Source organism: Phascolarctos cinereus, unplaced genomic scaffold (assembly GCF_003287225.1).
Source record: "Phascolarctos cinereus isolate Bilbo 61053 unplaced genomic scaffold, phaCin_HiC Scaffold_1;HRSCAF=81, whole genome shotgun sequence".
Taxonomy (NCBI): Eukaryota; Metazoa; Chordata; class Mammalia; order Diprotodontia; family Phascolarctidae; genus Phascolarctos; species Phascolarctos cinereus.
The window spans coordinates 215065656-215079909 of NW_027555514.1; the positions used below are offsets into that span (position 1 = coordinate 215065656).

Below are 14254 nucleotides of genomic sequence, written 5' to 3' on the forward strand. Positions count from 1 at the left end.
CCCCAAATAGATATGATTTTGGGAGCATTCATTACTGTGAATTATCTCCCCTCCATTGGGGCAGATAATCAAGGGCTGGCACTAATTGGCTCATAATTGTACCCCTTATTTAGAAATAGGATTGGGTGGAAAAGAAGAAAGAGAAGAAGCAGCTTCTGTCAGCAGTCTGATAGGGAATAGAGAGGGGTAGGAATTCCAAGGAATAGAAAAGGAATAATAGGAAAGACAAATTAGGAAGGGAGACAAAAGATGAACAACCCCAAAACACTCCTCCTCCTGCCTTCCCAATTTCACTGAGAAGGATGAATAGAGAAAAGAGATCTGCTTTTGATTCAAGAGACCATCATCCTCAAATGGCCTAAGATGATGAAGGATGCATCAGAGGCCAGAACAATAGAACCTAACCAAGCTTGAGGATACAAAAAAATCTAACCCCTTTAGAACTTCTCTCTAGTATAGGAACCCTCCTGACTTCCCTGCCCTGAGTTGGAACCCTTCCTAGAACTAGATTCTTGGGTTCCAGAGCCAGAGCTGGCTCCTGCAGATCCAGAAGTAGCATGCGTAGAGCTGGACCTGGTGCCAGAGCTATATTCAATCCCAGAGCTGTGTCTGTTGCTTCCTTCTCCGGAGCTCTTACCCCCATAACCGAGACTTGCTGATGCTGTCCCAGTAGATGAGACACTGCTGGTAACCACAGCTATAGGGAGACAGGAAAGAAGCTCAAGTCCCTGAAGAGCCCCATACCAGGTCCCCAGCTATCCATCCTACACACAAGAATCATCTTCCTCAACAGTAAGCCAGCCTTGCTTCTTTCTCTCCCTCTCCCTCCCCTATCACAGCTCGTGACCAAATCCCAGCTCCTCATCTTACGCTTTAAGTCCCTCTCATACTTCCCCCACCATCATCTCTCATCTTGCCTATGCTCTGGGTGCCCCCTTCCCCCTAGATCTTTCCCAGCACCATATCTTTGTATACAAATATACAGGGCGCTCTCATCCCAGACAGGAAAGACAGTGAGGAACTCTCAACAAAATCCTTCCCCTACCCCCAATGCAGGTTACTTACAGTAGCTCACAGCACTGGACACTTGTCCAGAAAGCCTGCGAGAAGAGAAAGAAAGAACACAACTATCAATCACCCTCCTAAGTGCGACTTGGAAAAAAATTCCAGGTTTTGGCAACCTCTGCTGTATTGGTGAATTCCAACATGGTTCTAGGCTAGGGTGATGAGTTACAAGGACAGCCGTTCTCAACCATGCCTTCACTGCTGTTGCTTCCCAGGCACTTTCTGCTCATCCCACAGTCACCTTTTCCTGCAGGACTACTTTGTCCTTCCTTAAGTCATTAGACCATCTAGAGTGAGTGACTAGCCCCAGGGCACCAAAATTTAGAAGGTATGAACATTAACACATGAACTCATTGAGCAGCATGGAATCCCTTCTTTACTGACTAGGAGCTAAGCACTTCTTTAGTGAGAATAATTAGTTAAAATAGGAAATTACCAGATTGTTAATTACACCCACCTATTAGCAATTATAGTGACTTCCCCTCCTGCTCAATTGAATTTGCCTTAATTACTTCTATCATTTTCACATAATGAATTACAAAGTTGATTTGAATATACCACTTCAAACTACTTGTCCCATTGACTTTCAAACTGCTTCCACCAAGGAGCCAAAATTACTAGTTACAGCTCAATATTCACCTGACCTCTACTCCATCTCAGTTCTTGATACCACACCACCCGTCCCTTTTCTTTATCCTTTCTTAGTATCAACCCAGGATACCAAAAGTCCAGTTCTAAAGAGAACCTGATTATGTCCAAAATGGGCAAAGCCAATGGGCAAAGCCAATGGATAAAGACATGCCTTACCCCATCTTCTTCTCAACAAAAAGGAATCCTACCACAAGATTGGCCGGGGGGGGGGGGGGGATTTGATAAGGGAGAAAATGTATGAGATGTATATATTCAGAAAACCCCAAAACAAAAGTTGCTAGAAAGGTACGATTATATTGGACATAACCCCTAAACTAACTTAGCATTTTGGGATCCATTATCAATGAGTCACAGAGTGCTGGGTATGTCTAAGGCCACAGAGTAACCAGATATGCTCAGGAGAGGCTAACATGGGCTCCATACAAGAGAAGAAAAGAAACAAAAACTTCCTAATAATGTGAGTGTCCAAAATTGTAAGGAGATACATAGGTAGTGAATTCCTTATCTTTGAACATTTTCAAGCAGAGGCTGGGTAACCCTTTGTCAAGAAGGTTGTAGCAAGATACCTGACCAGCTTGGGATTGAGCTAGATGACCTCTGAGATCCTTTTACGCTCTGAGATTCTAAGATTCCATGACTCCACTCTACCCAAGGGTAGGAGCAGTCAAGTCAATGCATATCTTGCTGAGCTCACCTGCTCTCTTCTCCCTCCAGCAGCTTCCTGTAGGTAGCAATCTCCACATCTAGGGCCAACTTGACACTCAGCAGATCCTGGTAGTCCCGGAGCAGCCGAGTGAGATCTTCCTTGCTCTGCTGCAGGGCATCCTCCAACTGAGTCAGCTTGTCCTGGGCATCTTCGACAGTTTTCTCACCTTTCTGCTCAGCCTCCAGGATGGCCTGTTCTACTGCAGCATTCTGTAGAGGGTAAGATGAGGTGAATCAATGGACCCTATGCCATGTTAGCAACTCACTTATAAAGAAGCACTCCAATGAACAGGATCAAAAGATTGAGAACTGGTAAGAGTCTTGTCTATCTGTTCCAGCCCTCTCCTTTGACAGATGAGGAACATGAGGCCCCAACACATTAAGTGGTTGACCTGATGTCAAAAAAGCAGTTAGTAGCAGAGCTGAGATTTGAACTTTTTGTTTTGAACATTTGTTTTTGAAGATATTAGAACAAAATATCTTTTGAGGTAGCTAGGGGACATGGTGCTAGGTGGCACAGTGGATAGAGCACTTGGATTGGGATCAGGAAGACTCATCTTCATGAGTTCAAATCCAGTCTCAAACATATACTGTCTATGGGACCCTAGGGGAAATCACTTAACCCTATTTGATTCAGTTTCCTTCTCTGTAAAATGAGCTGAAGAAGGAGATGGCAAACCATTCCAATATCTTTGCAAAGCAAACCCCAAAGAGGTTGTGAAGAGTTGGATGTGACTGAAATGATTGAACAACAAAAGGCAATAATGGAGAGAACACTGGATTTGTAGTCAGGAAGACCTGAAATCATCTCCTACCTTTGGTGCTCTCTGCATCACTTTGAGCAAGTTTTTTAATCTCCCTAAGTCTCAGTTCCCTCATCTGTAAAATGGGGATAATAACACCTACCTCTCAGAGTTATAGTGAAGATCAAACAAACCTTAAAGTACTATATAAATGTTAACTGTTATTATTGCTGTTATTATTATTCTCTCCACATCTAGAGCTTTATCTACTACCCCAGACTGTCTTCCCCTTATATGATCTTCTTCCAGTAGGGATCACTATCTACCTAGTCAATGGAATGTAGACAACAAATAGGAATAAAGCAAGAGCTCAGGCATGTCAACACTAATATTAACAGCAATACTCTTTAGCAGTAATACCCATTGATATTTAAACAGAGCCCTAACGCTTATGAGGCACTTTCCTCACAACCCTGTGAGGTGGATCATAGAAGGTATTCTTATCCTCATTCTACAGATGAAGAAGCTGAGGCAAAGAGAGGTTAAGTGACTTACCTATGGTCATCTAGTTTGTCAATATCAAAGCAGAAATTTGAACCCACTGGACCCAGAGTGACCTGGGTTCTAACCATGGTTCTCATATTAACTAGATATATAAACATGGACAGGTCATTATACTTTTCTGGACCTCAGTTCTCTTATTTAGAAAATTAAGAACTTGGGCCAGTTGAACTTTAAGGTCACTTAACTGCTTCCTACCTCAGTTTCCTCAACTGCAAAATGGGGATAATAATAGTAGCACCCACTTCCCAGGGTTGTTGGGAGGATCAAATGAGAAAATATTTGTAAAGCCCTCAGAATGGTGTCTGGCATAAATAGGTGCTTAACAAATACTTAATTCTTTCCTTCTTCTTTCTTCCCTCCTTTCTTTTTCCTTTCTTTTTTTCTTTCCTTCCTTTCCTCATTTTTCCAACTTGATCATTCTATTGGTCTCTCACTCCTGCTCTAGTTTTTTTCACACCACACTACCTTCTCATTGTGATTAATTCTCATGACTCATTCACATCTTCTTTACTGGGCCCATATCACAAACTTCCCAAGGGCAGAGACTAAGGCCTCTCCTTACTCTGGAGCTCTTTCAGAACCCTATCCCCTCCCCTGCCCCCAGTCCTTTTCTCTCCCTTCATGCCCAGCACCCAGCATATGGAGACAAATAGTGTTCATTCATTGACCTGGAAACCATAATCATGGGAGATTTTGACCACAGAGAGTCAAACCACAGCCCCTACCTGTTTCTTGACATGGTCGATTTCTGCACGTAGTCTCTGAATGGTTCGGTTCAGCTTACTGATCTCAGTCTTAAGTACCTTAACATCTTCACCATGTTTCCCTGCAGTGATCTGAAGCTCTTGGTACTAGAGTTAAGGAAAAAGACCAGAGTCAAAAACAAGTAGGGGGAGATTGTCCAGATGATGGCAGCTCTCCTCAGATGGCCATTCCACCTCTTTGTGCACTTACACAATGAGGTCTTCTGGAGCAGAGTGCCCAAGCCTACCTGATCAGGTCAGACCCTGAAGCACAATTTGAAGCTGGTCAGGTCAGAATCACTGAGCACAGAAAGATAATTTATCCAATATAAATAGAGAGTCAGTTTGTGGCACTTGATTTAAGGCTGATAGAGCCATCCATGTGCCCTTGAGAGTTCTCTTGGTAATCTAGCCTTCTAAATGAAACAACTTCCCTAAAGCCAACCAGGCAAAAACCTAAGGATGCTGAGATCTACTGGACAATGTTTCCAGGAGTTATGATAAGAGATTCTTCTACCACTCACTCCTTCCCAGAAAGGGATGAAAAAAATGCTGGTTCCTCCACAGACCAGATTGTGCTCTAGATGTCTATCTGTTTCCTTCACTCACCTTGGTCTGGTACAAGGTATCAGCTTCTGCCTTGCTCTTCTGGGCAATGTCTTCATACTGAGCTTGGATCTCCTCCAGGATGCTCTCCAAGTTCAGGGTACGATTGTTATCCATGGAAAGGACCACACTAGTGTCACTGACAGTTTTATGCACTTGGACCAATTCCTGTAGGACACAGTTTGGATTCATCTTTGGTAGTTTTCTTTTTCTTTGGCTCATCTTTCTCCTGAGGTTCACAGAACTATCTCTCCCCCCAACTCCACTCACAAATTTAGAGACCTACCCAGAGTGCTTCCCTCCTGAGACCTTTTCTCCCTTGTCTCTCTGTTTTCCAAGGGCCCTGGGGCTCCTACAATGGTTACAGTGTAGGAGGTAGCCCCTAAACTTACAGTCTCATACAGGACCATGAGGAATTCAATTTCTTGCTGCAGACTGTCCACTTTAGTGGTAAGGTCAACTTTAACTGTATAGGCAGCATCCACATCCTAAAATAAAGCAGGTAGGAAAGCATATCAAGGTGAAGTTAGGGAGGACTCGTGATGCCTGAATGTCTCTTGAATATGTTTTGAGTACAGATATGCCTATTGGTCTAGGAAAAGCCCAAAAGAAAAAGGCATAGTGGGAAGAATTGGTTTAGGATCCAGAATGCCTGAGTTCAAATTCCAATCCTCCAATCTATAGGTTATGTGACTTTGGACAAGTTTCCTTAGGGTTCCTCATGTATAAAATGAGAGAGAGAGAGAGAGAGAGAGAGAGAGAGAGAGAGAGAGAGAGAGAGAAATTAGATGACCTCTGAAATCCCTTCCAGCTCTGATACTGATTCTAAGAGAAGTTTTCTGTCTTAGCTTACCATCAGCCTCAAATATGCTTAGTACTCTTCCAGATAAGAAGTAATTAATAATAAACCAAAGCACTAAGCCTTTGTTCAATTCAGTCGTTTCCAACTCCTCATGACCCCATTTGGGATTTTCTTGGCAAAGATACTGGATGGCTTGACATTTTCTTCTCCAGCTCATTTTACAGATGAGGAAACTGAGGCAAACAGGTTTAAGTGACTTGCCCATGGTCACACAGCAAGTAAGTGTCTGAGACCAGATTTGAACTCGGGAAGATCAGTCTTCCTGACTCCAGGCCCAGTGCTCTATCCACTGTACCATCTAGCTGCCCTGTCACTAAAAAAAAAAAGCACTAACCCATGTTCCCTCCCAACACCAACAGATTGTACTATCACACAGCAAAAGTCACCAGCTGGCAAGAATATGGGCAAAGGAGGTAAAGAGTAATCATAGCTAACATTATGCAATACTTTCTCACAACTAACTTATGCCAACAAGAAATTTGATTTGCAGAATTTACTTCAAGTTTCAATGCAGAAAACCAAGAACTAATTATATTTGCTGTATCATTAGTATGGTTACTATAGATTTCACTGAGTTCCTCATCAAACAGGCCTGAGAAATGGACTGGGGGCTAGACTTATTCACAAATGGAAAAACTGAGGCCCCATGAATAAGGAACCATAGTTTCCCAAGACCCAGGAATTTGTGCCTGCTTTCTTGACTCCTAGTGGAAGATTCAGCTATGCTCACCTTCTTAAGCACCACAAAGTCATTCTCAGTATTTGTACGGGTGTTGATCTCTGTTTCATACCTGGTAAAATTGAGAAGATGGATAAGTAACCACCATGAGCCCTAATGAGCAGTTCTGGAAGGCTATTACCACCAGGAATGTCCTAATTACTAAATTCCCCTGTGTTTAGATGACCTTAATCTCTGCAACAAACCTGGAGTCTGGGACTTGGTGGTTGTAGATAGATAGAAGAGAGAGAGAGAGAGAGAGAGAGAGAGAGAGAGAGAGACAGACAGACAGACAGACAGACAGACAGACAGACAGACAAATGGATGATAGATAAATGGATGATGGATGGATGGATGGATGGATGGATGGATGGATGGTTGGATGGTTGGATAGACTGACAGACAGACAGAATTCATTTCTTTTGAAATTCTATGCATTTGAAAACATCATTCTGAGAAGAAACACAGGCTTCTCCAGACAGCCAAGGGCTCCAAGATGCACACAAAAGTTATAAATTCCTAATCTAAAGCCTTAAAACATCTCCAAGGCCTCCTAGTCCATCTCCCTTTCTTTATAGATAAAGAAGCTAAACCTCAGAGGTTTAGTGACTTGCCCAGCTTCACATGGTAGTAAGTACCTACATAGACAAGATTTGAACCCAGGCTCTTTGACACCAGAGACAGTGTTCTTTTGACTGCACCAGCTTGCCTTCCCTAGTGATGTGTGATAAAGCCCTTATAGTCACCACAGGAAAATGTTTTTTCTTCCCTATGTCAGAGCGGCAGGAGCAGCTGTTTGATGCTGGCAGTCTATAGAAAACAAACCATGGGCTTCCTTTCTAGGGCCCAGACATGTGTGGGAATCTGATGGAGATGAGGACATTTTTAAGAGCTCCACATAAGCAGGTAAGTAAAGCAGCCTTTTCCTCTCATAGATTTCCCCCACGAGCCCCATTTACTTCTTCTTGAAGTCTTCCACTGAGTCCTGAGTGGTCTTCAGCTCTGCATCCTGCTGGCTCTTCTGGGACTTCAGATCATCCACCTGGGCCCGCAGGCCATTCAGGTAGGCTTCAAAGATGGAGTCCAGATTGGTTGCACGGGCACTGACATTCACCTGCTGAAGCAGGTCCCACTTGGTCTTCAGTACCTGGTTCTGCTGCTCAAGGAACCGCACCTGAAATGGGGAAACCAATCCATTCTATAGACAACAGGGACTGCTCAGAGCAGAGGATGCTGGGACCTCTGGAGGGCCCTTCTCAGAATCACAGCATCCTGTGCTGTCAGAGCTGCAAGGACATTCACCATCACCTAGTCTAACCCTCCTTATTTTACAGATGAGGAAACTAAGGCATGGAAAGAAAGGACTTGATCAAAGCACGCAGCAAGTTTGTAGCAGTTCAAACTCTCAGTGTCACATGCCATTCCCTATAGAGAGCATTGCCCTTGAGGTCAGGGAACCTGGGTTCAATCTCACCTCTGCTATGTACTGCCTAGGCACCAAGGTGGCCCAGTGGATAGAGTAATGGGCCTGGAGTCAGGAAAAACCAAATTCAAATCCAGCCTCAGACATTTGGTCCAGTGGATTGAGCAATAGTCCTGGAGTCAGGAGACCTAAGTTCTAATACAGCCTCAGAGACTTACTAGTTGTGTGACTCTGGGGAAGTCACTTCACATTTTTCTGCCTCAGTTTCCTTAATTCTAAAATGGGAATATTATTAGCATCTACCCTACAGGATGGTTGTAAAGATCAAATGAGATAATATCTATAAGCCACTTTATAAGATAATGCATATAATTTATAGATAATATCTATAAGGCTGTGTGCTAAGTGCATAGTGGCTGGTACATACTAGGCTTTAACACGTGCTTTTTCCTTTCCCCTTTCCCCATCACGCACATTGGACAATTCACTTCATCTCTCTAGGCCTGTTTTCTCCTCAGTAGGACTAAATAGTCACTAACATAATTTCTAGCTCTGCATTCTGTGGTCCTTACAAGGTTTCTCCTACTGCCCCTCCATCTGTGTCCCTCCATTCAATCTTGGCTCAAAGGCTCTCTCCTGCAGGAAGCCTTCCCTGATTAACCCTACGAGCTATGTAGGAATATTCCTCCACTCCCCTCTGCCCTTAGCTACTCAGTACTGTTTCTTCATATATATTTGCATGTTGATTTGTAAGTATTCTTAAGTCATTTGATAATGCAATGCTTAGTGTCCCCGACTTAGAGCCCCTTGAGAACAAAGACCTTGTCTTCTTTCTTTCTTTCTTCATTTTTTGGTATCTCTATACCATTCAAAGCTCTGCCCACAATAAACCTTCAACAGAAGTTGCTGATCCCTCCATTGATTTTTCCCCACCCTTAAATTCCCCTAAGGCAGAATTTTCTCTTCAGGGTGTTGTATGACATTCCTTTAGTGCTAGAAAAATGACTTAATCATCACATAATCAAAGGGAACCCTCCTGAACTTGCATAACAGCTCACTGATGCAAGAGGCTCCAGGCTGTCCAAAGTGTTCCCCAACACTCCTTACTCTTTCCACTGTTTCAGTGAGGATTTCCTAACCGACCTTACCCTTTTTAATTCCGCCTTTAATATATCATCTTGAGATGGAGGGGACATAGGTTTCCTGAAGCCTGGATGACCACTTGTAGGGGATGGAGTGAAGGAGAATATGACTTAGACTTTATGAACTCCAAGATCCCTTCCAATGCTGAGAGTATGATTCAATAAGGCTACTCCAAAAGAACACAAGCTCTGGTCCATCCATAACAGCAAAGCTGGAAAGACTGAGGACATTTGTCTGTCTGCTGCCTGAGTAATAATCTAGTTAAGTTCTTCTGCTCATCAGCAGAAAACATATGGCCACCAACAGGTGGATTTTTTTGGCTATGTCAGTTCAGGCAGAACTATTTTACTAAAATGTTTCAACCTGCATTAACAGAGGAAGTCCTGCTCAAATCGTTTTTCCTTCCTCCCTTCTTTTCTTTCCTTCCCTCTTTCCCTCCTTTCCTCTTTCCTTCCTTCTTTTCTTCTGTCCTTCCCTCTATCCCTCCTTCCCTCTTTTTTCTTCCTTCCTTTCTTCTGTCCTCCCCTCTTTCTCTCCTTTCCTCCTTCCCTCTTTCTTTCTTTCTTTCCTTCCTCTCTAATACCTAGTATCTAAACCAGGCTGGAAGTGCAACAGCCATTCACAGCCCAATCTGACTACTGATAAGCACTGACCCTTTGCCCTACTACATTTTTCCTCCCCCTAACGTCATATTTGTATAGGATTTAGTGAAGGCATCCAATCAGCTTAATCTCTGCTGCAGCTCAGAACTCCAGAGCTCAGGAGATCCACCAGCCTCAGCCTCTACCTGTAGCAGGGATTATAGGTGACATTGTCACTGCCCACCTCACTCAATCCAAAATCCAGTCTAAAGTCTCATTGACTAAAATCAGGAAATGAAGAGTGGGAAAAGGCCAGAGAAGAAAAGGCCTTCTATGATAGCTTGCTGTGGGAGACAGACCCTTGGCCTTGGAATCAAGAGATCTGGGTTCAAACCCTATTCTTAATTGTGTGACCATAGGCAGACGTTGTAAACCTTAAAATGCTATGTAGATGCTGTGAATAAGTGGGATTTAAGATTTTTAGAGTCATCTAAAAACAGACTCCCAATCAAATAGAAAGTTCTATTTTCACTTCTGAAGCCAGACCTAGTGACATTGGCCAGCCTGGCTAATAGAATTTAAAGTCAACTGACCATCTTCCCTACAACAGTCCATCTTACCCAATTGTTCTTCACTCTTTGCTATCATCACTACCTTTTATTCCAATTTCCTGACTTCAACTCCAGAAAGACCAACATGCTGCCAATGTGCTCGTAATTCCCCTTACAGATCTAAATTCATATGAAAACCCATGGGAATCAGAGAATATTCCATTATTTTGGGGTCCCTTACTTATCTCTAAGAAAGCTCCCTGGGACCTCTCAAAGATTCTATTGTGAAAACATCTTCATTTCTGGTTACATCACTCATAGAGAACTAAAAGGAGGCGCTAGGTTGAAACTGAAACTAAACTAAGGTTCAATATTGGGAAGACCTTCCTGTCAAAGTTGAGACCTCCTATCCCCAAGGACAAGTTATCCTGGAAAGCTGTGATAGCTCCTTCATTTTGGAGAATTTTGTGAATAAAGTGAGCATCTATCCCAGTACCCAAAAAACTTTAGACACTTTCCTGTTGAAAGACAGTGAAAAAGGCTAGATAGGCAACCTCTGAAAGTTTAGAAAACTTCCTTATTTGTAGATCTTAGAAATAGCTTATTCCTGGCTCTCCGAATGTTAAATGTTGACACTTACCTTGTCGATGAAGGTAGCAAATTGGTTGTTGAGGACCTTGAGTTGCTCCCGCTCCTGAGTCTTCACCTGTTGGACCTCAGGGTCTATCTTCACACCCAGAGGCTCCAACAGGCTCTGATTGGTGATCACTTCATGGATCCCACCAGGGTAGACATTAGGCCAAAGGATCCACCACCCAGACCAACTCCTCCCAAACCACCTAGGCCAAAGCCTCCCATTCCAAAACTGCCACCATTTAAAAGTCCGCTTCCAAGGTCCACCATTGCGTAGCCTCCATAGCCAAGGCTTCCTTGGCCTCCACCTGCCACACTGGTAAGGATGCTCTTGTGCCCACCGAGGTTGACAAGGCTCCGGCTGCTGGAGCTGACCCCTCTGCCTCCAGAACAGCTTCCAATTTTCAGAACAGAGGAGCTTCCAGCCACTCTTCGGCTCCTGCCAGGCAAGACAGCAGAGCCACTGCTGTAAGCTCCACTTTGAGATCTCCAGACAGCCTGCCTACTCATGGTGGCTAAAAAAGAGTGAGTGAGGATGAGCTAAAGAGAAGAGCAAGAAGGCCACTGGGTACTTGGGAGAAGGGAAGGATCCCCTTTTATTCTCTGCTGGCTTTGGCAGCTGTCCAAGGTAATTGGAATACAAATGTATGGGTTTGGTTCCCCTACAGCAATAAACTAAAAATGACATGAAAATAAATTAATGCCATCCATCTAGGGAACAGTTTGTCAAATGATAACTGCTTGGTTAGCAGGTTTTGCTCAATTATCTATTGACTATCTGCTGGCCTAGGCAATATGAGAGATGTGAGGTGGTTCCTGAGAGCCCTCCAAGAGGCTCTTTTTCAGTTGTTAGTATTTCACCACTTTTAGTTTACTTCAGGGTGGGATCAAAACCCAGGCAGTATTTCCTTAGATACTGGAAGTCAGAGACTTTGATCATCTCCAATCAGGTGTCCAGCAAGGGCACTAGTTAAAGAAGTCCTCCCCACCCCCAGTTGCCCCACGCAGTTTTCTCAGATTGATGGAAAATTGCTCCCCATCTTGCTTCCCCTACCCCCCACTTCCCCAAAACAAGAATATTTCAATGTGGGGACAGCCTAATCCAATATTGTTGAAGAATGGTCATTCTTTAGACTCTCAAGGAAAGAGAAAAATAGCAAAGTTATACATAATTTCCTAATCTTTAGATTGTGAGCTTCTCAAGGGCAGGGAATGTCTTTTGCCTTTATATCCCCAGTGCTTAACATGGTCCCCGGCAGATAGTAAGTGCTTAATAAATGCTTACTGACTGATCAATGTTGAATAGCCCTCTAAGCCAGGCTAGGAAAATTCCTATGCAACTGATGGGGTGCTTGGGTCCTTGTTCTTGGATCCCACTTTCAAGATCATATTTTTCCCTAGCCTCAAAACACTATCCCTGACAGTTTCCCTCCAGCCCAAGGATCCTGTCTCTGGGCAGTGACTCATGAGTGGGCCCAGTGAGGCAAACTATATCTCCCTGTTACAAGAACAAGCTGACCTCTGTAGAATTTCCCTTGTATGAACAGACTAGCAGGTACCAGCAGAATTATCATGTACTAATTCCCACATTTATCATATACAATTCAGAGGTCAAGCTTTTTTGACTTGTAAGGACTCTCCTCCCTACTCCCCGCTGTTCAGCATTCCCGTAGTCACAACATTCCATATGTGTTCTTGTTTCTAGTCACTGAGTCCAAAAAACAGAAAACAAATCTCTGAGGGGTTGGGGGGGGGGGAAATCATGTAGCTCTGACTTGGATTCTTCTAAAGACTAAGACTTAAGCCCAAGTGGAAAAGACTTGGCTTTGAGTCCCATGTACCTTTAGGCAAGTTACCAACCTCTCTGGGATTCCATTTGCTTCTCTGTGAAATGAGTGGGTTGGATGAGAGAATCTTTCAAATCCCTTCCAACCCCAAGACAAGAGGTAGGTTTCAGACAGGGGCAATAGGTATTATTTTTATTAAAGAAACTCAAAATAACTAACAACTATCTAGTATGTGAGCTGCAATTCTTACACAAACTTTGATGATGGGATGAATTATCATAACAGATACTTATAGACATCTTTAAGAGGCTTGGCTTGCCAGAGAGAGCTGACCTTGATGCCTGGAAGACCCAAATTCAAATCGTACTTCTAACACCTATTAGTTGCGCGACCCTCGGCAAGTTACTTCATCTTTTGGTGCTCAAGGAAGCCTATAGGATGTTCATTTACAAAGAAGGTCCTTCATAGGCAGGGGAGTTCCCTATAACAATGAAATCACAGGTCAAGTCCCCATCTCTTTAAAACTTACAAATCATCTTCCAGATATTATCTGTTGTAAGCCTCACAATAACCCTATGAGGCAGATACTACAGCTATTATTATCTTCATTTTACACAAGAAGGAATTGAGACCCAGAGACATTAAATGACCTGCCTGTAGTTAGAATGTCAAAGATGGTATTTGAATTCAGGTCAGTCAGTCAGTCAACAAGAATTTATTAAGTGCTACTACTGTCAGGTACTACACTAAGCGCTTTGGATACAAAAAAAAGGCAATCAGGGATTCCTGATTCTAAATAGAGCACTCTAATCCCGTCACCCTCAACTGAGATTCAGAACTCAAAAACTGAATTCAAGAACCTAAGCAATTACACTCGGTTCATAAGCTATTTACTGCAACTACTTGTATACATAGTACAGCACTACGTGCTGAGAATGAGAGAAATTGTATCTGAGTTGACTTTCTTGACCCACATGGAGCTGATGTACTAGCTGGGGGACAAGACACATACACACATAAACCTTTAATCCTCTCAAGGCCCCTTGAAGGAAGGGAAGGCAGGATAAAGTCTTCTCAATTTAAAAAGAAGAAATCTGAGAGGGAAAACTGCTTTCTTTGGGGTACACAGCACCTTGTACAAATCAGCAGGAAAAGGGAACAGTCCTTTTTAAATTTTAAATTTTAATATTTTACTTTTTCCCAATTACATGTAAAAAACAATTTTAACTTTATTTTTCAAATTTTGAGTTCCAAATTCTCTCCTTCTCTCTCCTGTCCCATCTCATTGAGAAGGCAAGCATTTGACATAGATTGTACATGTGTAGTCATGCAAAACACATTCCATATAAGTCATTCTGTGAAAGAAAACACAGACAAAAAAAGAAAAATAAAGAAAGTAAAGAAAAAGTATCTTTGATCTGCATTCAGGCTCTACCAATTCTTTCTCTAAAGATGGACAGCACCTTTCATCATAAGTCC

At 42.9% G+C, this 14254-nt stretch overlaps 1 protein-coding gene across 1 annotated transcript; it reads right to left on the reverse strand.

The window, feature by feature from the left end:
* Window positions 1–437: 437 nt before the first annotated feature.
* LOC110194082 (keratin, type II cytoskeletal 4-like) lies at window positions 438–11498 on the reverse strand. Its single transcript, XM_078149119.1, is given in 10 exon segments — window positions 438–697; window positions 1066–1100; window positions 2411–2631; window positions 4454–4579; window positions 5081–5245; window positions 5470–5565; window positions 6670–6730; window positions 7617–7831; window positions 10996–11156; window positions 11159–11498. Coding segments are annotated over 10 exon segments (1680 nt in total).
* Between the last annotated feature and the right edge of the window lie 2756 nt (window positions 11499–14254).